The 27,493-nt window shown below is 32.6% G+C and overlaps 3 protein-coding genes across 5 annotated transcripts; 1 reads left to right on the forward strand and 2 right to left on the reverse strand.

Annotated features, from left to right (window-relative positions):
• The first annotated feature begins 948 nt into the window (after window positions 1-948).
• Window positions 949-6,980, forward strand: LOC114164098 (lysophospholipid acyltransferase LPEAT1-like). 2 transcript variants are annotated; one of them, XM_028048614.1, is made up of 9 exons: window positions 949-1,746; window positions 2,353-2,469; window positions 2,579-2,616; window positions 2,877-2,941; window positions 3,547-3,615; window positions 4,254-4,387; window positions 4,955-5,095; window positions 6,277-6,340; window positions 6,715-6,980. In XM_028048614.1, exons 1-9 carry the CDS (start codon window positions 1,294-1,296, stop codon window positions 6,732-6,734), a joined length of 1,101 nt encoding a protein of 366 aa, XP_027904415.1. In that variant the 5' UTR covers window positions 949-1,293; the 3' UTR covers window positions 6,735-6,980. The 2 variants fall into 2 exon arrangements, with proteins under 2 accessions (XP_027904415.1, XP_027904414.1); XM_028048613.1 differs by lacking the exon at window positions 6,715-6,980 and having other exon boundaries at window positions 6,277-6,713.
• Window positions 6,981-7,787: 807 nt separating this feature from the next.
• LOC114164410 (J domain-containing protein required for chloroplast accumulation response 1) lies at window positions 7,788-15,665 on the reverse strand. 2 transcript variants are annotated; one of them, XM_028049080.1, is made up of 9 exons: window positions 14,930-15,665; window positions 11,483-12,261; window positions 11,056-11,378; window positions 10,798-10,900; window positions 10,203-10,270; window positions 10,061-10,114; window positions 9,899-9,976; window positions 9,226-9,402; window positions 7,788-8,195 (listed from the first exon to the last, which is right to left on the reverse strand). In XM_028049080.1, exons 1-9 carry the CDS (start codon window positions 15,406-15,408, stop codon window positions 8,157-8,159), a joined length of 2,100 nt encoding a protein of 699 aa, XP_027904881.1. In that variant the 5' UTR covers window positions 15,409-15,665; the 3' UTR covers window positions 7,788-8,156. The 2 variants fall into 2 exon arrangements, with proteins under 2 accessions (XP_027904881.1, XP_027904882.1); XM_028049081.1 differs by having other exon boundaries at window positions 10,203-10,267; window positions 14,930-15,662.
• A 4,128-nt stretch (window positions 15,666-19,793) lies between these two features.
• Window positions 19,794-23,056, reverse strand: LOC114164855 (zinc finger protein GAI-ASSOCIATED FACTOR 1-like). Its single transcript, XM_028049626.1, has 4 exons — window positions 22,699-23,056; window positions 22,159-22,555; window positions 21,863-22,062; window positions 19,794-20,856 (listed from the first exon to the last, which is right to left on the reverse strand). Exons 1-4 carry the CDS (start codon window positions 22,814-22,816, stop codon window positions 20,153-20,155), a joined length of 1,419 nt encoding a protein of 472 aa, XP_027905427.1. The 5' UTR covers window positions 22,817-23,056; the 3' UTR covers window positions 19,794-20,152.
• Window positions 23,057-27,493: the final 4,437 nt, after the last annotated feature.

Raw genomic sequence — 27,493 nt, forward strand, 5'->3', positions numbered from 1 at the left:
AGGTTTAAATACATTTTTAGTCCTCATTTTCGTAGTGTTTGTTGCGGATGATCCTCATTTTAACAGAATGTTTAAAATGATCATCATTTTTGCAATTCGTGTTTTATTTGGTCCTTGTCTGTAATGCCGTTTAAATTATTAACGGAGCATTGTACAGGTGGCACAGTTTGTATTAGGGTGTGTTAAGTGTACTGTACATATGACTATTAACGTTAATTTTTTAATTTAGGAGTAATTTTGCAATTAGAGAAATTTCTTCATCTTCGTCTTTCTTAAGCTCGAATTTGCAGAGGAAGTCCACTTACAAACACAAACTACACAAAATCATGGAAGTAATTTAGAAACCATGCAGAACATCACAACAATCGAAAGACAAACAAACCCCAAAATAGAATTACGAAAACCCTAACCCACTTACCTCGTTGATGATGATTAACTGAAAAATTGAAATGAAGAACACAATTGCAATACAATGATGAAATGACAAGTATTAGCTGCTTTCTCTGCAAATTCGAGCTCAAGAAAGACGAAGATAAAGAAATTCCCCTAATTGCAAAATTTTTCCTAAATTGAAAAATTAACGTTAATAGCCATATGTACAGTACACGTAACACACCCTAATACAAACCGTGCCACCTGTACAATGCTCCGTTAATGATTTAAACGGCGTTACAGAAAATGACCAAATAAAACACGAATTGCGAAAATAAGGACCATTTTAAATATTCTGTAAAAATGAGGAACATTTTAAACATTTTGTAAAATTAAAGACCATTAACAGCAAATACTATAAGAATGAAGACCAAAAAGGTATTTGAGGCTTACTTTTAAAAATCAGATTATTCGGTCTGTACTACTGCTACGGAGGAATCCAACCTAAAAAACTGTAACCTCAAGAAAATGGGTGGGCTTATCCAATTCATTTAATTTCTTAGGTGTCAATGAAATCAGTTCAACAAATATACCGGGGAAACAACTTTTATTTTTGTTTATTTTTTTGAAAAAGATATTTTAAAGAGTTTATTATTCGTATGCTATTGTTTTTTTGAATGTTTGAAAAAAAGAGGAAAAGCGCATTTTTGAGGAAAGAAAAAGCAGGCAGAAGGGGAAATTTTGGTGAGATCCGAATAAGCGAATGAATTAAAAAGAAGGAAAGAGAAGCATCTTCGTCTATCCTTTTCTCCGTTGCGTCGCTGCATTTCCCTTCTCTCTTCCTAAAACCCTAAATCTGCCATGGAAGGAAAAACCAGTGAGTAATTCATCAATCAAAGTGACTTCATCGTTCGATCCACCATGGAGTCCGAGCTCAAAGACCTCAATTCCAGGCCTCCCAACGGCAGTTCCGCTAGGGATGACCGTCCTCTCCTGAAGTCCGAGTCTCTAACCTCAGCTGACAGCATCGCCGAGATGGAGAAGAAGTTCGCTGCATACGTTCGCCGCGACATCTACGGCACCATGGGACGCGGCGAGTTGCCGCCGAAAGAGAAGCTCTTGCTCGGTTTCGCGCTGGTCACTCTTCTCCCTATCAGAGTTGTTCTCGCGGTCACCGTGTTGCTCTTCTATTACTTAATTTGTAGGGTTTGTACTCTATTCTATGCACCCAATCAAGAAGATGAACAAGAAGATTACGCTCACATGAGTGGCTGGAGGAGAGCGGTTATTGTTTCCTGTGGTCGCGCCCTCTCCAGAGTCATGCTCTTCATCTTTGGCTTTTATTGGATCCCCGAATCTAACTCTGCTTCTCAGGTTATTTTAATTGCTTTGTCTTTATTCGCTTTCGCAGTTTCTAGTTCTTGACTTTTATTTGGGACTCGATGATATCCATGACCTAAAGTTTAGCTTACATAGTGTTAACTAGTATAAAAGTAAGAGCATTCAGTATTGTTTTCAGGATTATAAGCAACATAATAAATATAGGACAAAACTTGGATACGGGACTCTTCTCCTGAGAGATTTTGCCTGATATTTTCTTCCTTTTTGTTTTCTGGGTAAGAAAGAAGTGTTGTATGCTGTTCTTGTTTGCATAGAAAGTGTCTACTCCCGACTTGTATTTCTCATTTCCAGTTGAAGTTATGTGAATTCTGTCCCGTTGGAACTGAAAAGAGGATTTTGTTACTTTCTTCTTTCCTTTTTTAGTATTTTCTGTACGTGTTTGCTAGTAAGCTTTACTGAGAAGTGGTGATCTCCCTTTGCCTTTCATTCTTGCGTGGGATCATGAAATGTATTTTACCAGTTATTAGATGATAAGTCTTTAGCCATGTTGTTTCATTATATTTTGCAATGAAAAATGTTGTGTATTGGTATTTGATTTTAGTTCTTCCTCTTTTCTTTTTGTTTATTCAATTGCCGAAGGGAGACAAGCAACAGCCTGAAGAGTCGGACAGACCTGGTGTAATAATATCTAACCATGTGTCATACCTGGACATTTTGTATCACATGTCATCGTCGTTCCCTAGTTTTGTTGCTAAGGTTTGTGTTGTGACGAACTTTCTGCTCCACGATTAGTTGAATATGAATGTATCTTTTACGTATGGTACTGACATTTTTTTGTTTCAATTATTGGATTTTATCGATGAAGAGATCAGTGGCTAGACTTCCTCTCGTTGGTCTCATCAGGTCTGTTGGCTGAAATTGGATTATTGCAACCTTATATCCCTTTGATTCATTTGAGTTCTTTAGATCTTTACATGTTCTGCTCTCTTTTTTTTACCTTAAATCTCCATTTAAAATTGATATTTCATAAGATTAGTGATCAACATATGGTTCTGAAAATGAGAAAGCTAGATTTCTTATAATTCAGTATGCATTATCTTTCCATTGCAAGGGACTGCTAAATAATCAGGTGCTTATATATTTTGGTATATTTGTTGTCACAGTAAGTGCCTTGGTTGTGTCTATGTACAGCGAGAATCAAAGTCATCAGAGTTCAAGGGTGTTTCAGGTGCATATATTTATCGTTGTATGAGTGTGCAGTGTATAATAATTAGACATTGTGTACAATTCGAACAAAGCGAAAGAATGAAAAATCCCTTGTTGTATTCCTTGTTCTGTGCTTTGTGGTTTTTCTTTTTATATTTTAAATGGCATTGCATTAGTTATTGTGTATCTTGAATTATTATTTTTTCTACCCAATAGGCATACCTCCCAATCGTTTAATTGTAAGGCATAAATTACAAGATCCGATATAAAACTTTATATACCATTTGTTAAAAGAGTGCCTTCATTGTTTATACTTAAGGAAGTTTAGAAGTTCTCATTCAGTCTGTTTGGTGGCATCACTCGTTTAATTTGAATTCCAAATTCTGGACATAATTATGAACTAACAGTAATTTATCTTCATTTCCATTTTGTCTAAATTAAATTCATAATTAAGTTCATTTGTTGTATTTGAATTTCCCTTTTGGCATCTAAATATACTTATTTTAATGCCCTGTTTATATCGAATGCTGAGTGGTGGCTATATTTTATCTTCTGCAATTCTTTCTTTGGGACATAATCATCGATAAAATCCCTAATGAAGCTGACATGTGAATTTTCCTTCCGCAGCTGTTGTTACTGATAGAATTCGAGAAGCTCATCAGAATGAGTCTGCTCCATTAATGATGTTATTTCCAGGTTATCATCCTCTTTCCTCTTTTTTGGAGAGAGAGAGATCATATTTTTTCAATAATTAGTTAGTTTTTGGTACCATGTTGAAGATGAAGACACAGTTAGTTGGCAGTTTTTTGAACTTTTAAAATTAATTTAAATAATTTACCCCTTCCCACCTGCATTCTTTATCATGTTAAGAGAAAGGTCTTGATTTTGTATGTACTAACATATAAAATGATTGATGCGGATTTTTCTACTTCTATTTGCAACTTGCATTATGATAGAATTAATTTGATGATTAAAGTTGTATTTCTTGACCTTTTATCCTAATTATTAGTACTGAATGTTCTCATCCACAGGCAAAAGTTTGTCTTTTTTAGTTCACCCTTTTCTCTATAAAAGTCATTTTCACCCTAAAGATTCATTAGTTATGTTCATAACACCTCTCATTTCTATTTCTTAAAATATAACACTGTAGCTTTACGTTCTTCATGTTTATTAATTTATTCTGCTGCTATTAATTGTTGCATATGGTTATACTAGCATTGGTCACACATAAAGTTTCATAGTTTATCAGTTTCTTTCACTCATTTGTATTTATCATTTAATTTAATTATGAATGGAGTAATTTAAGTTGTTCATGCATATTTGGTATTCTACAGAAGGTACAACCACAAATGGAGAGTTCCTCCTTCCATTCAAGACTGGTGGCTTTTTGGCAAAGGCACCAGTACTTCCTGTGATTTTGAGATACCATTACCAGAGATTTAGCCCTGCCTGGGATTCCATATCTGGGGTGAGTACTTCAATAGTAATAAAATGTCATGTTTTCGGCTGAATTCTGATTATAAAAGCCAATCATATACCCCAATGTATGAACTGTTGTTTTCCGATAACTGTTATATTTTGAATCTGGAGGTGTACCCAAGGTTTTGAATATTTTTCTTGAATGTTTTTCTGAATAGAAGTTTGATGCCATGTCAGAAATTGTGAGAATGCTACTGGAACTCTTTATACTCACTTGGTTTGATACTTGGTAGTTGATAATGCAATATCTTTTTTTTTTCGTGAGTAGCTCAAAAACATATGCTTTCTACCTGTGCAAAGTGTAAAAAGTTGTAGTACGTTTTAGAACAGAGACCTGCCTTTGTCCTAAAAAGGATGCTGTGCTAACCATCTTGGAGAAACAATTTGTTTCTGCTATTAGCATTCTTATTTTAATGTTATCTGTTCATTTTCAGTAAGTAGCTCCAATCAAATATAATTCTTTGAAGTCTTTTAGTAATTTGTATTGTAAAAATTGTTGTCTTCCTTAGCAAAATTTGTTTTTTTCCTTTATTTAAGTGTACATTTGTGTTCGCAGGTGCGGCATGTGATATTTCTCCTGTGTCAGTTTGTAAATTTTATGGAGGTTATCCGATTACCTATTTACCACCCCTCACAACAGGAGATGGATGATCCCAAACTTTATGCCAATAATGTTAGAAGGTTGATGGCTTCTGAGGTATTGTTTTCTCCAAGAAAAAAAATCACTTTTTCTCTACTATAGTGTTAATTAAATAGTTAAAAAGGATACAGGTGTTTGTCTGTTCTATGACTGGAGTCGGTCTTTGCTTGTGTATAAATTGACAGAGACTTTACATTCACCAAAAATTTATTTAAAGAACTTGTTTTTTGGGCCAATCCATCTGTTGAAAAAATTGTTGATTCTTTCTGCTTTCAGAATTTTGGGGAAAAAGTGCTACATGCTTGAATTATTGGTATTTTCTTTGAAAAGTTTATTGTAAATTAATTGTTATGTTTTATCCTAGTAAAAAATTTATTCGTTTTTGTATTTATTATTTTAGTAAGATATGCGTGTTTTAAACTAATTTGACTGTGGATATTGAAGGATTTTTTGGAGGAAACGTTAGAAGATTAGGACTGGATGTTTTAGGAGTCTTGTCTTGTTGCTTTGCTCGTGATGTTAATTTGCTCCCCTTGTTAGTGGTACTTGTACTAAATTGTCCAAAGCCATACACTAGTACTCGACTTAGATTGGTAGCTTATCTAGATGTTCGTGGTTTGTATTCAATACAAACAATGCACAACTTACTCTCATAATACTGTTACAGATGGAAGTTATTCCGCGGTAGACACAAGTGTGAATGAAAGGCATCTTACATTATATAATCTGTTGGATGACTTTCTTACAGAGTCTATCATTAGATTGGATGTTTTATCGCATTCATAATTGTATAAAGTTTTATATTCAGTTGAAACTGTATTTTGGCTTGCCTTGATAACTCTAAACTTTTTGCTACTTTTCAAATATAGAAAAATATTAAGTGTGTGAACGTGAACACGCACATACACGCAATGCTGTTTGGTTTTAACAAATTATAGAAACGGTTTGATGTTAATTGAGTACAATATTTAATTGTGATATTGTCCGTAATTTTCATTTTCATCGAGTTAGGCATAATGGATACACTTAAAAATCCTACACACTTTCACTTTCAAGTGCTGTTTAGTGATTATCAAAAGCTTAATTTCTTATTTTTCTTTAATTTTATTGTATATCTATATCGCATGAGATAGTTGCCTCCATGTTATACCATTTATAGCAACGTGCATTGGCATATATATTATATAACTGCTTTTGATGCTAGCTAATTTATTCTATATTGTGTGTTCTACTTGCAGGGTAATTTGATACTTTCTGATATTGGGCTTGCTGAAAAACGAACATATCATGCTGCTCTCAATGGTAATAATAGCCTGCCTAGTGTTTTGCATCAGAAAGACGAATGATAATTTCTGGCCCCAGTCTCAAATGAAACGTAGTTCCATTCGAGTTTTAGTTTCAAACTTAGTATCTGCTTAAGAATGGTCGGTTTGCGTTGGGGGTATTCATAGCTAATTAGTATACATTCACCTAAACATCTGAATGGTACTTATGTAATTCTATTGTAAATAATGTGACCCATAATGCTTAATTGACGGTGTTCTATTGAGGCACACAGTTCAAGATCCATTGGTGTTGCTGTGCGTTCGCGTTTTTGATTGTGATATATGACCTGAACTCATTTGAGAAAAGCCATGTAACCTTAGATCTGAATCTTCTTTTTCGTTTTCCTGCAGGTTTGTTTTCCCAATGCTAATTCTTCGGATTCGTGGTCTGTATATTCATTGTATGGTTCCATTATTTATCAGGAAAGAAAAGGAAATTAATATAGAAAATGATGTGCAGAACAAGTATTCATGTTTGAAATGTATTTATCTGATAACTGCCTCTAGAGATTAGAGCATTAACGGATTTCTGAGCGGACGCTCAATGTATCTATACCTGTGATCAGCTTGTAGGATCAATAGGATCCCACTTCAATATAGGGTGTTCTAAAACATCATATCCGATTATTGTTATTATTTACTGTTTGTTGCATTAGGTAGAACGAGTTGGGTGGAATTTTTTTAGGGGGAGGGAGGGTGAGGAACAAAGCCACTTAACCGCAGTTACACTACTGAACTCCATTTAGCAACTAATGCTGACATCTAGAGTTCAATTAATAAGGCAAATTTAATCTTGAATAGAGGGTACAATTTTGTAGGGGCGCATAGAAACGAAGCTGTTTAGGTTGATTCTTTAATTAAATTAGTATTATTGGAGCAAATGAGTTTTTACATAGGTTTAATGACAATCACCTTGTTGGGTGAGTTCTAAAATCTTACAAATATTATTACGCACTTTAAGAGTAATCTAAAACCTTAAAATGATGAAATATATTAGTTTAATTACAATCGCCTTGATGGGTAAGTTCTCTAAGAAAGGAAATGGAAAATTTGTTTCTCTCATAATCGTAAGATTGTATTTGCAGCTTTGTTAATTGTTGGATTAGCCTGGATTTCATCAGTAGATTCAGCGCACATGATTCTTAATCCAATTGTTCGTTGATTTATTGCCGGTAGTAATAGATGTAGAGTATTTCATTACTATTTTTTTAATGCTTTCATCTTGATTCTCTATTTGTAAGTTTGTGTTTTATTTGTTTGGTTAAATGATGAAGATTAGATTCACGTCTTTAGTTGAATGGCATATATATATATATACGTGTGTGTGTGTGAGTAATTGTAACCTCTTAATAATAGATAACTAACAATCATTTAACATAAGTATTAATAATTTATTTTTCTAAATTAAGTAGGCTAAAGTATAATTGCAGCAAAACTAGGGAAACTCATCTTTAAGTGGAAAAGAATTCCCAATGACGCAGAAAAGTGAAGCTGATACACTAACTGTACCTTCAGGTCAGTGACCTCTCTATATATTGTGCAGTACATATACAAGTAAGAAAAATAAACTATCGTGTTGGGGGGGAAAAATACTGGTGTATGCATACCAGACAGGAAAATTACATATTTGAAAACCAATATATTATAATTGCTACGAAATTAATTACAGGTATATAAAGTAACACTTGCTCTTGTGATAAGAACAAGATCTATCCCCTTATTGGAAGCCTATGGAGGGAAGCTTTGCAGAAGGTATCAACCAGAGCTTTTACTCAATAAAGGCTTTGACAAAATTAGAGTGCACCGAGCATATTGAATTGAGTCCATGCCTCCTGCATTGTAAAATATGGACAGAGTAAGTCCCTATTTTGAATAAGTTTGAGACAAAAAAAAAGCTAAATGATGATATGTTTCTTAATCATTTCCTGCATTTCAATACCTTCCTAAGAATTACCATAGTCCCTATGTGAAATTAAATGTTCATAAGCATGAATAAGGCTTCCGCACAGCCATCCATCATTAATAATTTAGTATATTTTTGGGTTTTGAAAAAGTGTTCGTGCCTCATGACTATTTGACCTTAATTAGTGAGTTGTATCCACAAGTTTTGTGCACATATAAAAGATATGAAATAAATCGTACTAACTTGAGTTTTCTGTATTTCTGCACCTCATTTTAGGGCATAATAGGATTTCATGGATAGAAATAGATAAAAAACATATTTTAGTAAGTGTATGCAAAATGATCACGAGTTTCTTTTGTCTCTGCACTGCAAAATAAGCTCTCTAACTCGGGTCGGGTTACAGGTTAAGGAAGAAGAAAGCCAAAAGTAAAACATAAATTTAGCTCAGTAGCTAAGCTGGTTTCTTCTGCATGTCTCTAGAATTGAATGCAATAGCGGCCATGTGGTACAAAATAACTTAGAATGATCCAAAACAATCGCACCCTAAATTGTTAGAAAGATTTTGGTTAGTTAGTTAGTTAGTAAGAACCTCACAGAGAATGGGAGGACAGATGTTTAGCTTAAGTAGGAGTTGAAGGGACAAAATCATAAGACATAAGTGGACTTAAACATAAATTAGTGTTTGACTTAGTTACTATAGTATTTGACTTAAACTTTGTCTTCTAAATCAATTTTGTAAGATTGAATTAAACATAAATTTTTAATAAGAGTTACTGTAGTGTTTGACTTATGTTTATGACTAATCCTGCGTGATATAAATAAACTTGTGTGAACGCACAACTCCCAATATTTCTTCTTCTATAACAAGGAATGCGTGTGATCAATTCTAAGGAATCTAGTCATAGATCTGAAAGAGATAGAATGATTGTAGTTGTAATGAATTACCACAACTATGTTACCTGTAAAATATCAAAAACTTTTTCTGCGATATATTTCTGGTCTGAAGAAGCACCCTTCTGCTGCAACTTATCGGGATGCAGGCATAGTAAGGCTCTTTGATAAGATCTTTTCACCGCGTTCCCTTCAATTATATCAACAAGAGGCACAGGCTTCCATCCACACTCCGTCCAAAGTACCTTTATGCGTGATGAATGTCAATTTAATAAGAGTTAGTACTTAGCACGGAACTTTGGATAATCAAATACTAATTAAAATTGATGTTTTATATCATTCAACACACAATTTTATTGAAATTAAAGCAGGAACGTTATCCCAGAGTTGAGAAACTCTCAAAAGAGGATAAACTTTGTCTAGCCTTCGTAATGCACGCATAATATCTGCTTAAGCCCTACTTAGATCACATAATAGGAATACATGTCTGCCTCAGAACTATCCTGAATAACTATGCACATAACTCCTATTTAAGTAAATAACCATCCCACAAGATTAAATACATGCTTTTCTCATTATTCCATCGAAATAGGTTTATTATGAGACTCTCTAGTCCCATTTACGTTAAAAGCACAACTTGAAGTAATGGTAAAATGGTTCATCGTATTATTTTACAAAAACGAAGAAATCAAATTTTCTATCAAATGTGACTAGAGCAATAAGGAGTCTAGTTTTTCTTACATGCTGTAATGTCGATAGCAGGGATCGTATGTTTCCTTCCTTCCCTTTAGACCATTGTTTTATCTTCTTGTCAATCATCTACATTGTAAACAGAGATAAATACTTAATATGACTGTTCTACTATAACCTTGAAACAAACAAATCTAGCTAAGCATATATTACTTGAATTTCTTGCTTTTGTAATTCCTCCCTCTCATCTTCAGCTAATACTTGGACCTGAAAAACCCAATATAGAAGCTTATCAACATAAGCCGCTTAAATCTAGTACTCATGAAAGGAACTTGATCAAATATGAAAGAAATACCATGAAACTCCCATGGAAGGACTCGTCTTTATCTCCGATAACAGTAAATGATATATCAGGAATTGCTGCTAACAAAATCAAGTTGTTTCATCACATAATTTAATCATCAAGTATTCAGGAAAAATCACATCTATAGAGTTTAAAGCTGATCAAAGATTGGTGTAAGCGTATTTCAGGCTATCTATAAACAATCAACTTCCACGTTTGAATAATAACTAAGGTTTTTCACTTGCAACGAAAAGCTTCTAATAGTATTTTCTTAAAATAATTGGCACCATATTATTCGTTGATTCTGTAGATTGTAGACCATACAGTAAAGGAAACTTACTAGAATAATGATTTAACAGACAATATAGATTAAGAAGATAATAAATGACCACATAAAATTTAAATAAAACCTGCTGCATACTGCTTGTCATGTAGTTATATTTTCCTATTGTTAGATGTAGGTTACATACATGCCCTCACTAAGTTTGCCATATCTTGTCACCATGCTAGAGTAAAGAGGAGAGGAGTCTATGCACAATTCGATCGCTTCCCAAGTAAACCAATTCTCAACTGAAGGAATATTGGGATTTGGATAACTAAGCAATACCTGGTTCTGATATATCCTCTTGATGAGAAAAATTGTCAGCAGATATGTTGGTGTTCTCTATGGTAGAGTTTTCCTCCTTGGATTGTTCAGGCCCACTTTCCACCTGATAGAGTTCAAAGACATATTAAACACATCCGGTGTTGCGAAACCAGAATTATACATGAGATTTATCACTAAAGCATATTTAAACAATTCATATCCTTTCAACAAAGTGCATTTACTCTTCAAGTAATCTTCTTAAGTTGTGACAGCACTTACCTTATTCTTTTTCCTTAAAGCATCTCTCTGCTTGTGTGTAGAACCCTGAGGTCGAGATTTGGTGTCAACTTTTGGTTTTGCTGCAGTTTCTTGGTTGAAAATTCGAGCGAATTCTTTGACCTTTCCTTTAACTAGGCCTTTCCCCATATTCTCACCTAAGCTTACTGGACCCTGGGAAGTGGCTTTGTCATGTCCTACATCTATCACAGAAACCGTCTTTTCTTCTTGTTTCATGGGATTCACTGTAACATCAAAAACAGCAGACAATTTTTTTGTGCTTTTCATCCTGTTTTCTTCTTTCTCCCTAATCATCTGATTATTATCTGTCATATGAAATGAACAATAGTATTACAGACTGGAAAGGTAGTAATATGTGTATAAATACACATACATATATATACATAATTTAGAGAGAAAATTACTTCACCTTGTTTCTTATCACTTTCTTTGAAAAGAAACTGTAAAGGTTTAGACTCAAGCTTCTGACTATTCCTTGCTGTCTCAGTTTTTCCGGAGAAGCCGTTCTCGCCTGCAGAATGAGTACTTGATTCTACTGCTCTAGCGTCGTCACGTGGGATAGAACTGGCGGGAACATCTATGGTAACCGTTTGAGGGCCATATGATGTACGTGACTGAGGCTTGGCAGAAACTATTTGTTCTACAGTCTGGTTTGAATCTGCTCCATTTTCAGTGGCTGTGGAAGTAATAGATACATCTTTTCCATTATTCATCACAGAGGAACCATTGTATGGCATAGATTTTTGTGTGGTAATTTCACTGACAACCCATTCTTTAGTACTTGAGCATCTCTCGAGTTTAACCTTATCCTTAGCCTTTGAGGCTCTTTCTGTCCTAAGAGACATCACCATTGGCACACCTTTACTTGCCCATTTGTATATTGAGAAATGGAATTGACCGTTACTAGCACTAGGCGAAACTTCGCTGATAGATATGTCTTGTTTCATGATGGTTGCTTTGTCTGCTTTATCAGATGGGCTCGAGTTTGAAAACTCCTGTGATAGAAGACTTTGTCGGTAAGGTTTTAAATCCTTCTTCAACTCCTTTCGCTGGGTTGAAAATCTGGATGAATAAGAATCTGGAAGGCCTTGTCCATTTGAAGCAAAAAAACCATCGTTGATGTTGTTAGTCCTCGTGGGGGAACCAAATGTTGGAAGATCCACCCCATTTGTCAATTTGGCCGGAAGGCTGTCAGTTTAAAGTGGTGGAGCAAGCATCACCGGCAAATTGAAGATGAACAAGAAGAAATCATTAATGAATTGATTTGAAATTCGGAGCAACTAAATCATGAATCCCTCATCTACTGGGGGGAGAATAGGGAGTAGTTCTGTAGCATAAGAAGTTTATTGATTTAGGATAAGATAAGGAGTCATGTAGGGAAAGAAGTGCTTTATTTTATGGTTTCTATAGTAGTCTTTGAAATCAAAATGTTTAGGTTTCTCACTTTAAATGGTGTTTGTAGCAGATTCCAGTTGGTGGAAGCCCTCGAGTAAATATCTTGTAATCTCTATAATAGTAGTATTACATTTGCAGTATTTTCATCAAAAGTTTTGTGAAGTGTCATTATTTCCGAAAAAAATCCCATACACTCTCATTTTTCTGTTTGCATTATATTATTACCTAGTTTAATTTTGTATTTTGTATTTAATTTATTTTGTGAAATTAATTTTAATACATTATCAGTACAAAGCTTTTACATGGTCATTTATTAAAAATTACTTTATATAAAGCACTGAAATATATATATATATATATATATATATATATGTGTGTGTGTGTGATAATTTATGATTTATTGACTCTGTTAAGAAAATAAATTATAATATATTTCAATTAAATTTTTTTTAAAAATATTGTTTTTTTTTTTTTTTTAAGTTTGAGTACTGGTCGCATTAAAATATTTATTAAGTACCGATATATCGGCAATAAACAATATTTGTTGATTATAGCTAACTTAATTATTTGTTTTAAAGAAACTTGTAGATAAAAAACCAAATTATAAGTTCTCATATTAGAATTGCGGTCTAGTTTTGATGTGAACTATAATTCTTGGAATAACTTTGTGTATCATAATTGGAGATGGACATTACTATAGTACTTACAAAGCGTGCATATAACCTTTATAGTGGTGCTTTATATACATTTGACTACCATTTTTTCTTGTAAACTATTGATGTTAATTTGGTATTTTTGAGTCTCTCTCCATTTCTAAACTATTGATATTTAATGTTATCACATAATATTTAATGAATAATGAATATTACTCATAAGTGATATAAATCTAAATACTCCCACTTAATATGTGGAGCTTTAATTATTAGTGCATGTTATACTGAAAGTAAATCTGTTAACTTCGATAATATCTGTCACAAAAATCGTATTAAACATTGCTCTTTTCATTCCTCTATTGTTGAATTTTTGAAGTTCCTAATTTATATATATATATATATATATATATATATATATATATATATTTATGTACTTCAAAAATAAATTCATATAAAAATGATTAAAAAAATGTTAATTTAACAATCTAATCAAATGTTTACCTTATATTAATATAATTATTTGTTAAATAAAAACTATGATATATTTTTTTCATTTTCATCATATATAAATTACATATTAGTTTTCAATTATTTAACAATATATTTTTCAAAAATAGTCAAAATAAGTAATAAAATAATAAAAGATATACATGGATGACAAATGTTTAAAAAGTATAGCATTTTATAAATAATTGAAATATTATTTTATCATAGTAAAAATTTATTATATTAGTCTCATTATTATAATTCTGAAAAGCTTTCACATATAAATTTAAAAGTATATTCCCTTTACTTTATATTGTACATACGTAGTTCTCTCTTTTTTAAAGTCTGCAATAACCTCCTTTATATAGGATAGATATATAAGGTAACATTTCTCAGAATTGTTAGGTTTTTAGAAATAAAGTGTAGAACCTATAATATTATCTTTAAATTTCTTTTATTGATTCGATAATTTCTATCAAATAAATTAAATTACATACTTTTTAAAATATTTTTTATTTGTTGCTCGTGTATACTTTGTTAAACAACTAAATACTTAATACTTAATCTTGTTTCTTGTTTACTTCCTTTTTCATTCACCTTTTTTTTTCTATTTTCTTCTTCTTCTCTGTATTTCTTTCTTTTAAGCTAAGACAAGGGATGACCTAGGTATTTTTGGAGCGATTTACTATCCTTGTTTTTGACAAAAATATATATCTAAAAGGATGGAAGAACATTAGGTGTGGCTTCAGACTAATCCACATGTGATAAAGAAAAAAAAGGTCACAACCTTGAAGGGGTATTCACAGATAGACTATAATAGGAAAAGTCGAGACATATGCAGTGTCATTGGAAATTTTCATACTTATAGTTAATTTTATCGTGTAATTCCCAGAGTAATATATTAGTAATAGATCACTTCCCAGAAACATTAGACCACTCTATTACCTAACCAAAGGGTTAGTAGTAATAAATTGATCACTTAAACCATATATAATCAAATTTCTCATTTTAGGGTACACAATTACTATCAAATATAACTATTTTTTTTTACACAAAAAATAGATATAATTCCTAATTTTTATATAAGCGTTATAATTTATTAATATTTTTAATATAATAAACATTATATTTAAACGGAATTACTTGTATTTTTTATAAATTTTTAATTATAATATTTAATGGTAACTCTTTTTCTTTAAGTTTTAAAAATGAGGACATACAGGCCTTGTACCGTGTGTTCACTATTATTAATATTTAGTATTTTTATACTAAATATTATATATATTATTTATTTATGAAAATAATGGTAAGAAGAGAAAAACCTGAATGGCAGAGGGAGAGAGGCAGCAACGGGATCGGCCGCGGGAGGTAGAGGACTGGACACTCGAGAGAAGGTGAAAGGCTCCCCAACGCGTTTCTTTGGCGTAGAACACACACTCGCAGACTCCTCACCTCCGAATATGTCATCGAAGAAGTCATTGTTCTTGTTCGCGTGACGCCTCCGGTTTCCAATATCCTCTCCGAACACCGGTTTTTCCCGCTCCGGCGGCCACCTACACCAACCTTTTTCCCCTTCCTCTTCGCTCCAATCCTTCGACTCGCTCAGACTCTGCCGCGCTTCGTTTAACGATGACCTCCGCGGCGGCCCCCCAAACACATCGTTGAAATCAACCTCCATGTTCGAATTGCTCGACGACGACGACCTCCGAATGAAGGAATTATTACCATTCTCATAACTATTATTATTATTATTATAACCTAAAAGAACACTCTCTCGTTGAGATGAATAAAATGTCTCCATAAAATAACGATTCACAATTCACAATTCAAACCTGGCGGGAAAGTGCTGAAGCGAAAGTACGGAGTACAGAGGATTGTGTTTGTGAGATGGAAGGGGAATTTGGACGAATGAGTGAGTTGGAGAAGAAGAGGACAATGGTGTGTAGGGCTAAGGGAATTGTAACAGAAATTCCGAAGCCACAAATTATGACTCAATGCGGATTGGTTGCTAGAATTTCTAAGGGATAAATCTAAAGTGGTGATGGCGATAACCAACGCGATGTGCTCCATGTTTTGGATTTACCATAATTTTGTGTGATACTAATTAAATACGCTCTCTGCAAACTAAACTATGATTATGACTACTACACTCAAAGACGCGATAGCCTCTCATTTCATTGCTCTCTACTTTTGTCTTTTCCTCTCGCATTCGCAAAATCTATTCATTATTTGTGGATACATGGAAAGAAAAAAAAAAAAAAACTGCGCATGACAGATAAAAATAATTTGAATTAATTAACAATATAAAACATATCATATGTGTATTAGATGAAAATTAAAGTCTTAGATTAATTACTTGCCAGATCAATGACTACTATGTAACATTGATGGAAGAGGTCCACTGATACGTTACGTTTCGGTACTTTTAGGTTGGGAGTTGGGCAGACGAAAGCGACAACAACAAGCAATCGAAAAAGGGGAATGAAACTATAATTAACCTTAAACATGTTTTTTGCATTACTCTTTAGAATCATAATTTAAATACAGTGTTTTTATTTTAGGTATATGAGGTTCATCTTTATTCAGAATCGCGATGTTTACCAGAAAAACAGAAAGGACATACAGAGAGACATGGAACACACGTTACCCCTCCGCGACCTGGTAACGCGTGAAACTGCAACTCAACTGTCACCAACCACTGCCCACACAGTAACGTAACGGATTCAACCATTTGCATTTGATTCATGACTAGTTGTTGAGACTCTATGCCAATTTAATCATGCATCTAATCATAATTTAATCAACTCTTTATATTGTTTTCGAAAGATATTTGTGTTTTCGACAATTAACTCAATTTCATTTCTAAGTTTGATTCACTTATTCTTTCTAATTTGATCACCTTTTACTCCATCTCTTCAATTCAGCCTTTCTGATATACTTCAATGGATTTCATTAAAGAATTTAAGTTTGCTAATTTCATCAATAATTTAAATATAAATATAGTTTTTAATTTTATTGAAAGGTATACGGGGAAATGATTCTTAATGAGACATATGAATTAGAACCACAAAAGCACTTAAATAAGGATGAGGTGAGGATATTTGGGTGGACTGCGAAATTGGGGGATTCACTTGGAATAATTGGAAGAAAATTAATGGAGAGTGATATACGTTGTTGTAATTGAAAGTGACATTGTTTATTTTGATGAAAACATAGCAAAAATAAATACAAAGTTTATTGATACATTTAATTAATTTGACTGAATTAATAAAATCGATTGCTTATTTTTTAATGTAATGTTAAAATTGTTACTAATTGTATTTTTTTAATCAAAAAAGAAAAAAAAATAGTAGAAAAATTTAAATAAAATATTTTTTAAAGTATTATTTATTTAAATACATCATTTGTTAATTAACTATTTTATAGGTCTTTAAATTGGATTTGGTTACTGCTGTGATTGAGTACGCTCAAGTAGGAAGAGGAATGATAGGGAGAGAAACCATTTGCGAGGCTTAAATTTTTTGTCAAAACTCAAAAGCACAGATGACAATAGATTTTGTTATTTTCAAAGACATTTTAGTGTTGGATAAAACAAGTTTTAAATTGTGTAATTATTACTTTATAATAAGCTTACTTAATGTCCTGATCATTAATGAGCATGAGTTGAGTGTGAAGTTTTGTTGAAAATATATGAATAAGTTAAACACGGTATATAAGATAAAATATGTTTTAAAGTTCTAAATTGAGGACGATGATAAGTTAACTTACTTTTTTTTTTATAATAAACTACTTACTATACTCTTTAACATGAGTTCTCCATTTTGAAGGACACTAACAATATGAAAAATAACCTTGATCCGAACAAAAATATTGTTTAAACGTGGTCTTCATCATTATTTTTGTTAATAATTTTAACTATTTCAATTTGTATTGACGCTTCTTAAATTGTAAAATCTAAAATTGTTAGAACTTTTGTAAAATCTAAAATTAAAATAAGTTCAATTCATTTTTGAAAAAATTTAATTTTTTTTAACCCAATCCGGCTCAAACCCGTAATGAGCCAGGTTAACTCACGGGTTAGAACTCATTTTGACACATTTATAACTAGTGTCCTCCATGAGTGATGTATCACAACGATGGTCTGGCCTGCACTTCTAGTAGTGGAGGCTCGCAACTCCCCCTTTCCTAAGAATGTGCGTTGTAAGAAAAAAGATAATGAGAAATTAAAATAGTTGAACTACAACAATAATTTTTATTTTTTAATTAATTTTGAAAAACATGAGTTACGTCGATGCATGTTGGAAGTTCTATATCAATTAGAAATAAGACAATTTCATAGTTTATAAGTGGGGTGGGGTGCAAACTTTACGTTACAAGCTGATTTTGTGAGGTTGAATTAGACTTAAACTTCACTATCTAACATGAGATTAGAGTTAGGTTAGAGCCTATATTAGTATAGAATAAATTTTAACATCATCAATTAATAAAAATTAAAACTAATATTTTTGACATAACAGTGACCGTATATAAATTTTGACCAGAACCATTTCTAATTTTACATTAAACTTGAGAAGGTATATTTTTCTCATATAAATATCTTACCCGATAGTTGTTTACAATGGTTGTGAAGTTAACCGGTGGGAGAAAATTATTAAACCTTTTTATCTAGCAATAGTAATAATATATTTTTTTTTATCGTAATTGTTAAAGTTGTTTTTGATAAAGGCTTTTCACTACTATAAATTTTGCGGCTCTTATTCACTCACACACAGAAAAGAACAAGTTGCAAGAGGGTTGAAATGAAAAAGTTGCATGGTTGATTTGGTTGGTTGGAAGTTGTCTGATGTTGGAAATTCTTGGAGACAAGTTTGAAAGTTGCATTGCATTATTATGCTAATTCGTACAAATGCAGAAGTTGGACCCGCTCACACTGCTGCACAAATTGACTACCACCACCGTCACCTATCCATTCCCATGCATTTATCTTACCCACTTTTCAACCTTTCTTTTCTTACAATTCTTTTTTCCATAAAATAATGTGTTATCATCTTTAACAAAAATATATCCACCATATCTCTACTTTTAGATGGGTAGACACTAAAGATGTTTCTGGTGTAAATTTAGCATCTTGAAAATGTTTTTTTGATGAATTACAATAATATACGGGTAAAATCTTATTTACATAGACCCAGTTTGTGAAAACAATTAAATTTCCAAAAAACAAGTCTCTTCGTAAAAATTAAAGACAATGAACCTAATAAAAGATCATTGAAAAGTGCGTATAAAAGTACCAAGAACATATTTTCTCTCCAATAAGTCATATTTGTTGTACACATCAAAAGAAAAATTGAAAAAAAAAGCACACCACTTTAATGCACTTTTAAAGTCTAAATATTATCTGATATGTATTCGCTCTTACTTCCGACATATGGAAAGCGTCTTAGCATTTAATATCATTGATGGAATCCTAAAACAAAATGTAATTTTTTTCTTAAATAAAAAAAAAAGAGTCAATTTGGTTAATTAAGGTTCTTTCTTTCCTTCTGCTATGGTCCATGTCTTGTTTGTTTCTTTGTCCCTTTGTTTTTGTCTTTCTTATACAAAAAATGCTCATCTGAGAAATACTATTTAAGTAATGCGCAAGCATGGTACGTACGGTGATTATAGGCTGAGAGAGAACAGTTCTTATACTCGGACATAAAATATGTGTGAATAGAAACTAACAGAGTAGTTTTTTCAATAGAGAAACACTTCAAAAATATTTTAATTTTGTTTGGAACTTGTGGACTTTGCTGATCGTGACTCTTTAGCAATGATATGATCAACATGACGGTGAATGGTTCAATGAATAACCAAAAATGTGTTACATGCTTATTGGAATAAAAATAATTACTTTTTATTCTTTTGGACATCATATTTTTTTATTTTTCTCTTTAAGAGGGACTTATCCTTTACCTTATTTGTAAAAGGTAAACTAATTACATGGTAGGACCAACTTTATTATTTCCGATTCCAATTTACTCGTATAAAACTCAACATGAAATAATAGAGTAGTAACATCCAAATAAAGAGTAGTAACAGATTCAAAATCAATATATAAGTAAACAATCCCCTATTCTTAAAAACAAAATATTATTGATTGATTCAACCATACGTACTATTTATTACTATAGTAACTCGATTAAATTTTATAGGTTATCAAAACATCATTTCTCAAAAATAAGATTACAGTGGCCATCTGGCCATATCTACATTTTGACGACAGCATGAGCACACTTGCTAGAGAAAAGAAAAAGTGAGAAGACATTTATACATATAAATATTGCAAAGATAGATTCTAATGCATTATACAAGTAACTTTATTCTATCGTTTTCTGATTGCCAACAGAGTTTGGCTGATTAACCCGTCACAAAAATTCCGGGCGTGGCAAGAAAGACCGAACCGTTTCGTTAAGCAGATGCAACTAATTAAGGTTGTGTGTGTTTGTTTTCCGTCGGAGGATAAAACAAGCACACACTCAGACTATGCAGTTCTTCCCAGTTTTCTACCGGTGAACTCCTCCATCACCGGGTGAATCAAAGTTCCCTCCGAAAGACGTGACCAAAGCAGAGAGACCACCCCTGCTTGCTCCGCCACCGATGCTAAGACCGAGAAGATCACGGGTCACTGGCTGGCCCACGAATGGGGTAGAAGGGCCCAGCATCACATCACTCCCACAGGGAAGCCCAAGCCCAAGGTTATCCACCACGGGCTGGTTCTCTTGCTTTACTTGGCCGTTCCATTGTGCTGTTGCGGTTGCATTCATGTTAAAACCCTCGTCTTTCCCCATGGATGATGGTGATGTCGTTGCTAAGCCTAGGCCACGAAGAAGGGAAGCACTGGATGCACCCATTTGAGCTGCTTTTTGGAGCAATGCAGTGGCAGATAGTGCAGGTTGAGATGCTGTGAAGTGGGAAGGGTCGTTGTTGGAGAGATATAGTGGTGAGGACAGGGAGAGGGATGTGGGTTCTCTCAGATTAGTGATGGCGTTAGGGTTATCGGAGCGAGCCAAACTTGACATGAGGTTGAAGAATGAGGAAGTTGATGGTGACGGTGATTGAGACTGTGACTGAGTTGTCGTTGTGGACGGTGCCAACACACTTGCGAAAACAGTGGTGCAAGAACTGGAGCTGGAAGGGGTGCTGCTTGTCACGAAGCACGTTGCTTTTGGAGACATCGGTGACAGCTTCCTTGGGTTTTCTGGAATTTCTAGTGCCAATGACAAAAAAAGGTAAACAAGGGTAAATAGTTGAGGACACAAAACGAGGAAAAAGAATTAAGACAAAAGTAGCAAAAGAGATAAAATAGGCAAAAACAGAGTTAAAACTTGAAAAGAAAAGTAAGCTTTTTAGTTTTTAAATGATTATATATAATTATACTGTAAGGGAGTTAAAAAGCATGAAATTGAATATGCATGGAGCAAAAAGTGAAGCAATTATAGAGGTTTTTCCTTTTATTCTCAGCTTCAACTTCAGATATAGTTTCTCCTTCAGAACAACTCCACCAACCGAACAAAAAGCTTTACACCTTCCTCATATGAATGTTTTTTTTTTTTTTAGGAAAGATGCAGCTTTGGTGCCTGATTACTAAGAATTTGATCGTAGAACTTATTGGCACATGTGTATCACGAAGGAGAGTACCCAAAGTAACATTGGTTTTTTTTCATATGAAATTTAAGTTAATAATGATAATTTCGAAAGAAATCATGGCTTAAAAAACATGTTTGATTTTTATTATATCTAAAAAACCATAATTGTTTAGCTAAGGAAATAAAAAATATCTCAAATAAATTTATTTTGAAACCTGGACTCTCTTGTTATCAATTATTAAGCAATTTTAATAAATTGAGAAGAAATATAGTGAGCGTAGATCCCATCCTTATCTCCTCTGCAGACCCATCCTACCGACCCTTTGCTGGGATTGGCACTATCCACTACAGCTAGACTTGTCGTTTCTCCAACAAACACAAGAAAACAAAAAATGTCAAAAAAAAAAAATGCATTTGTACCACGAGACAAAAAACTCATCCTCCCAATTCAAATCATGCCGGCCTCATGCTTTAAACTTATAAGCTACATTATTTTATATATTCATCTTAAAGTATTTCCAGTTAAAAAGTTGACGAAAGTCTGAAAATGTTTCTGAAAAGTTCACGCAGGTTGAATTGAACCTACGAAAAACAGAAAGCGAAATACGTAGCAGCACAACTACGTACCTGAGCTCTGAATGGACAAGGTTGGAGACACCACAGACGCAGAGGGAGTAAGTGGAGGCGCAGGGGGCGAAGAAGCCACATCAGCGTTGCTACTGCTAACATTCTGGACCTGGGCCTGGGCCTGGGCTTGGACATTGGTCCTGGCGCTCTCTTGCGCTAATACATCGCAGAATGCTCTGTGCGTGATGAAACTATCCCTCCTACAAGAAGATAAACATTACTGTTAGTGACATTGCATTGGGGAAAATTGAAATAAAAAAAAAAAGTAGATAACAGAAGAGAAGTATTTTTGATACCTAGAGAACAAGGTGCCGCAGTCGCATCGGTACTCTCTGCTGCCACAGGTTTTCGTATGGGCTTTCCAGTCCGACTGTACAGCGTATTTCTTAGAGCAGCGTTCGCATTTCCACTTTTTCTCGCCGTGTTTTCTGCAGAAGTGCTTCTTGATGCCGGTGAGGTCGCCGAGCGCCCTAGCGGGGTTGTGGTGGACGCACGAAGGCTCGGGGCACACGTACGCTTTCTTCCGCGGTTCCTTGCTCCCCCGCTGCCGCAGCTTCCACGGCAAGTTGTGACCGCGCCGGTGAAGCTGCAGGTTCTGATCGCGCTGGAACCCTTTGTTACAGATCTCGCAGACGAAACGGTTCGTGGCCATCAGTGTCTTCGGTGACAAAGCAATCACTTCAGCATCTGGATCTGAAAAAATAAAAAATAAAAACACGCAAAATCCAAAACAAGGAATATTCATAAAGTCACTCGAACTGAATATATTTATTATATGTAAGACATGAAAATTATGGTTAAATAAATTGAAAGTAAATGAATCAGTATGAATATACCTGGCATTCCAGGGAGGTTTCGCTTCCGTTTGGGAGGAGGTGGCAGAGGTTGTGGTTGTGGTGCGATTTCCGAAGCTGAAGAATGTGTGAATGGTGAAGGATTCTGAGGCTCCGCCATGGTTATTTTATTTACTAAGATGAACTGAAGAACTCCTCCGGAAGTTCTTTTTTAATTACTTTGCCCTTTTTGTAGGACTTATTTGTTTCCTTCCCAAAGAGAAGTGGTGGTTTCCCTTTCCGTCACTGCTTACGAAGGTCGTCTTAGGCGGCACACGGTGGAGGAAGTTAAAGGAGAGAGAGAGACAGAGAGAGAGAGGGAGAAATTATTTGAAACGAGGATGATATGTCATATGTACTGAAAAATACTAACCAGGATAAAGCGGCAGGAGTTAACCATGGTTAAGCTGCGAGGGGGACAGAACTGTTCAGAAGGTTTCTATCGAAGAAAACAAAAATAAAATCTCTAACCTCTGTATTTACTTTATTAGTAATTAAGAAATTAACATAGAAACTACGTTAAAAATACATAAAAAGTTAGGATACAAGGTTATATTGATAATATTTTTGGCAATATTTTTACCTTAAAAACATAGAGAGAGAGAGGATATAACGTGGGCGCCAAGTTTTCCGTGGAAAATAAAAAATGTGAATCCCACCGTCCACGTGTTACAAGAACCGGGTTCATGACCTTTGTCGGGAGCAAAACCTCCTAGCGGTGCTTGTCGTGTAGTTCAGTGAGTATCCATATATCAGAACGAATATCTTATTTATTTATTATTTCCACCTAAAAACTCAGGAATAGTTAAAGTAGCACAAATCATATTTATGGGTAATTGTTTGTTTCATGTTATATACCATTATTATCATTACTACGTTCTCATAACACTATGATGGTTGTCAATTCCTAACCAACAATAGGATTGGATTGTGTAATAAGGGATAATTGAAGGAGTGAGTTTGTCTCACTCAATTGTAATCCATTATATTCAATAATTGAATAATTAGTGACACTTTAGTTAAAACTTTTATAAATAGTATTAAATCTTAAGCTTTTAGTTTATAAATAAAAATTAAAATCCGTTGTGTGTGTATTGACTTGTAACATCATAACTCTACATATGTAGCATTAAAATTTGACTAGTCTTGTAGTCACGTGCAAATATTTTGACAATTAAGTAAGATGTGTATAGTGTAACATGATGAAAGAAATATAATTGTAGTATAACATTGAGATAGTGTCTCTAATGCATGATGGTTACATTTTTATTTTTTCATAAAGAAGAAATAATAATGAGACATCACGATACTATAATATTAATATTAATTATATGTTGAGACTAAAATAAAAACATAATTATTATGCAGGGGCATTTCAGCGTATTAATGTCATTAGAAAATATAAATGTTATGATATAAATAGCTAATAATAGGTAGATTTCAAGACCAATTTCTTTTTTTTTTTCAAAGATGTCATGATTATGATGATAAAGGTGAAGGGCATTTTGGTCTTCTTAGATACTTGTTGCAATTAAGCTTTATTGACTTGCATTGCACTTCACCGTAAACACCATTTTAGAATTAAAATTATCCTAGAGAGACAGTCAACCGAAACCGAAACCCTTAATTTTAGATTTTACATTTTTAGAGTATATAATAAAGTTTTTAAATAAATTAATGCATTAAAAATAAATTGTATTTTAAAAGCACAATTGCGTATGTAAAAAACATCTTTTAATTTTATTAATTTCTTTAGCTAGAATTTAAGATTTTGAATTTTATTTTCAAAAAATACACGGTTGAATCTTCCATCTAATGAAAAAAAATAATAGTTTTAAAAAAATGAAAGCTACATTTTTAAGCAAATTTTTATTAATTTAAAATAAAAATATACTCAACTCAGCATAATTGTAATTAAAATATGACTCACTGTCTCCCAATTTGTTTGAAATTTGTCCAAATACCTTTCAGAAATTTATCAAATTTCAAATGGAATTTAGGATAGCTTTGAGGCACGAGAGTTTACTTTTTTTTCTTTTAGTTCTTACTTAATTTTTTATCGTGAGTTAAATGTAATTATTTTTAAGATTAAATATATATTTAGTTTTTGACCTAGGTGTGAAATTGAAATTCGTAAATTTTGATATATTTTAATTTTTAAATTTTAAAAGTTAGTATATATATTTGTTTTAATATAATGATATTAATTTATTTGAATTTATTAAACAGTGATTTAAGCTAATATTAGTGTAATATGTAAAAATCACGTAAATAATTTAAATATCATTTCAAAACACTTTTAACAAATAAAAAAATGTAACATAATTCTATTAATAATAATAAAATTTCAACATTAAAATATAACAAAATTTAGAACATAAACAAATTTGTCTTAAAAATATATTTAATTTTTTTATAATATTTATAGACAACTCATTATATTTTTCAGAAAACTTGCCTTAAATCTACGTTTTTATTATAAATATATGAATTTCAAATAAGATTACAGATTTGTTGTAAAAAAATACCTACAACATTTTATCTTAGAGAAAATATAGCAAAATTATTATCATTATCATTAAAAAAAATTCATGTAGTTAATTATAATTAGGTAACCAAAGTAGTTAATTATAACTATTTTCTGTTTTGATAAACAGTCAAAATTTTAATTTTGAAATAGAAATTGTTTTTAACATTATAACTATCAAAGTTAAGTAGTAAATTAAGTAAGGAGAATGGCATATGATTATTAATTTAAAGTTTTAGAATTAAAAAAATGACTAAGGAATATATTGTAGAAAGTTGCATGATTGGTAGAAATAATTAAGAAAGGTAGTAATGATGAGGAGAGGGGGCATTGGCAGTTCCCATCAATAGATGAAATGAGAAAAGGGTTGAAATTGAAGAGAAAGAAGAGAAGAGCAGCCAAAAAGATAATCAAACTCCAAATCATTACATTTTTTTTTTTTCCTTTTGCCATTATTATGCAAACTGCAAGCAAGCCAAGGGTCCCAAAACCCACCATACCTTACAGCTGTATCTCATCATCATCCCATCACCTCTCACTCAGATAAGTACTTCAAAATATCAAATTATTTCAATTTTATTACTATTTTTTTATAAAATATAGTTTTATCCATTTTATCATTAATCTAGCCTATAAATTAGTCAACCTTTTTTCTCTCTCTCTCTCTCTATTTAGATAGAGAAGACATCTGTTTCTCAATTTATACATTAACTATTTTTAATAAGATGCGAATAGATTATTATTCTAAAATACATTTAAAATGTGTTTTGTTTGATATTTTTTTGTCAAGAAGAAATATGAAAACATTAACAGTTTTTTATACCATTTTTATATGCGCCACCAATTTACTTTTTAGAGTAATATGTTAAAAGTATAATTATATTATTTGAATAAATATTAGTTAAAATACGTTCTTTGTATTTTTTTTATTACTCATAATAAGAAATACATATTCAAAAATTAATTATTAAAATATAAAATATATATATATATATATATAATAATATTTTATTAATTATTATTATATGTGTAATTTTTAATCATAGAAACTAATAGAGTTAGTTATATTTATAGAAATGAAAATGCTGAAAGAGTATCTAGTGCAGTTAAAGGACAAATATGTATTAATTATTTTCAGGAGAGTAGAGAAGAATAAGATGTGTACGCAAATAAATAAAAAATGGTAGAAGGGTACTTAAAAGGTAATTATATAACATAAACTCTATTACTTATCTCCATAGATTTGGTAAGGGTCAAAATCAGAGGTGAGAAAAAAAATCCTAACCCGACCGCATCCGTCCAAATGAATCAAAAAATAGGTAGGCGATCAGTTTTACACGGATTCGGATAATATTGGATAAATGGTGAGATATAGAGAGTAAAAGCACTCATATTTAAACCAAACTCTAGTCGTCGTTGTTGTTCTTTCACAAAGAGGACCCTCACTCACCCTAAAACTTCAAATGCTCAATCCCTATGCAACATTCCTCTTCTTTTAGGCCTCAAAATCACGATAAGTACAATTTATGGTGTACGATATGCGTCTCCTCCGGTGTATGATCTATGTCTTCTCCTCCATGGCGAGTAATCACATCACACAAGACCACGTAGACTCAAGTTCGATGACGCAGGACTATCTATCGCCTGTGTCGCACAACACTGATGCTACCACAGTGTGTCACTCACTTTTTTTCTCCTTTTCTCGATTGATTTTGGATTTTGGCGATCCATTTTCCATAATGCAGAAAAAAAGAGAAAAGGATGGCTTGTTCTAGGCTATTCCTTCTTTCTACGTTTAGGGCACAGAGAGCAGAGGAGCGTAAACATCCAACAACAACAATCATCCATCTAAAATAACTCACCCATATTTAATCTAATCCGAAATTATCCATATTCGCATAGAACAACAAATTAAGTGACCGGATTGGATATTAAAATATTAAATTTGGATTATAATGAATCAGTTAGGTTGGATCCGAATTCAATTTAACCCAATCGCTAGTCGGTCTTAGTAAAAATATATGAAAACAATTTTTTAGAGTTAAATATATTTTTAGTTATAATTTTGATGCAAAATTAAAATTCATCTTAAATTTTGATATATTTTTATAATTTTAAAAATAAATAGATATAGTTATTTTAATATTATTATATTAGATTTTTATTGTGTTAAACGTGTTTTATACTAGAATTTTAGCTATTTGCGATGTTTGACATAATTCTAAAAAGAAAACACATTTGACAAACAAAAAAGTTTTAACCAAATTGAGT

This window comes from Vigna unguiculata, chromosome 9 (assembly GCF_004118075.2).
Source record: "Vigna unguiculata cultivar IT97K-499-35 chromosome 9, ASM411807v1, whole genome shotgun sequence".
Classification (NCBI taxonomy): domain Eukaryota; kingdom Viridiplantae; phylum Streptophyta; class Magnoliopsida; order Fabales; family Fabaceae; genus Vigna; species Vigna unguiculata.

Coding starts and splice junctions, on each gene's coding strand:
- LOC114164410 (XM_028049080.1), bottom strand. CDS start 15,408: ATGGAGACATTTTATTCATCTCAACGAGAGAGTGTTCTTTTAGGTTAT. Junction 10,271..10,797: donor AGAGGATATATCAGAACCAG/GTATTGCTTAGT, acceptor TGATTTTGTTAG/CAGCAATTCCTGATATATCA. Junction 9,977..10,060: donor TACAAAAGCAAGAAATTCAA/GTAATATATGCT, acceptor TTTACAATGTAG/ATGATTGACAAGAAGATAAA.
- LOC114164098 (XM_028048613.1), top strand. CDS start 1,294: ATGGAGTCCGAGCTCAAAGACCTCAATTCCAGGCCTCCCAACGGCAGT. Junction 3,616..4,253: donor ATTAATGATGTTATTTCCAG/GTTATCATCCTC, acceptor GGTATTCTACAG/AAGGTACAACCACAAATGGA. Junction 4,388..4,954: donor CCTGGGATTCCATATCTGGG/GTGAGTACTTCA, acceptor TTGTGTTCGCAG/GTGCGGCATGTGATATTTCT.
- LOC114164855 (XM_028049626.1), bottom strand. CDS start 22,816: ATGGCGGAGCCTCAGAATCCTTCACCATTCACACATTCTTCAGCTTCG. Junction 22,556..22,698: donor AAACCTCCCTGGAATGCCAG/GTATATTCATAC, acceptor TTATTTTTTCAG/ATCCAGATGCTGAAGTGATT. Junction 20,857..21,862: donor CTTGTCCATTCAGAGCTCAG/GTACGTAGTTGT, acceptor CATTGGCACTAG/AAATTCCAGAAAACCCAAGG.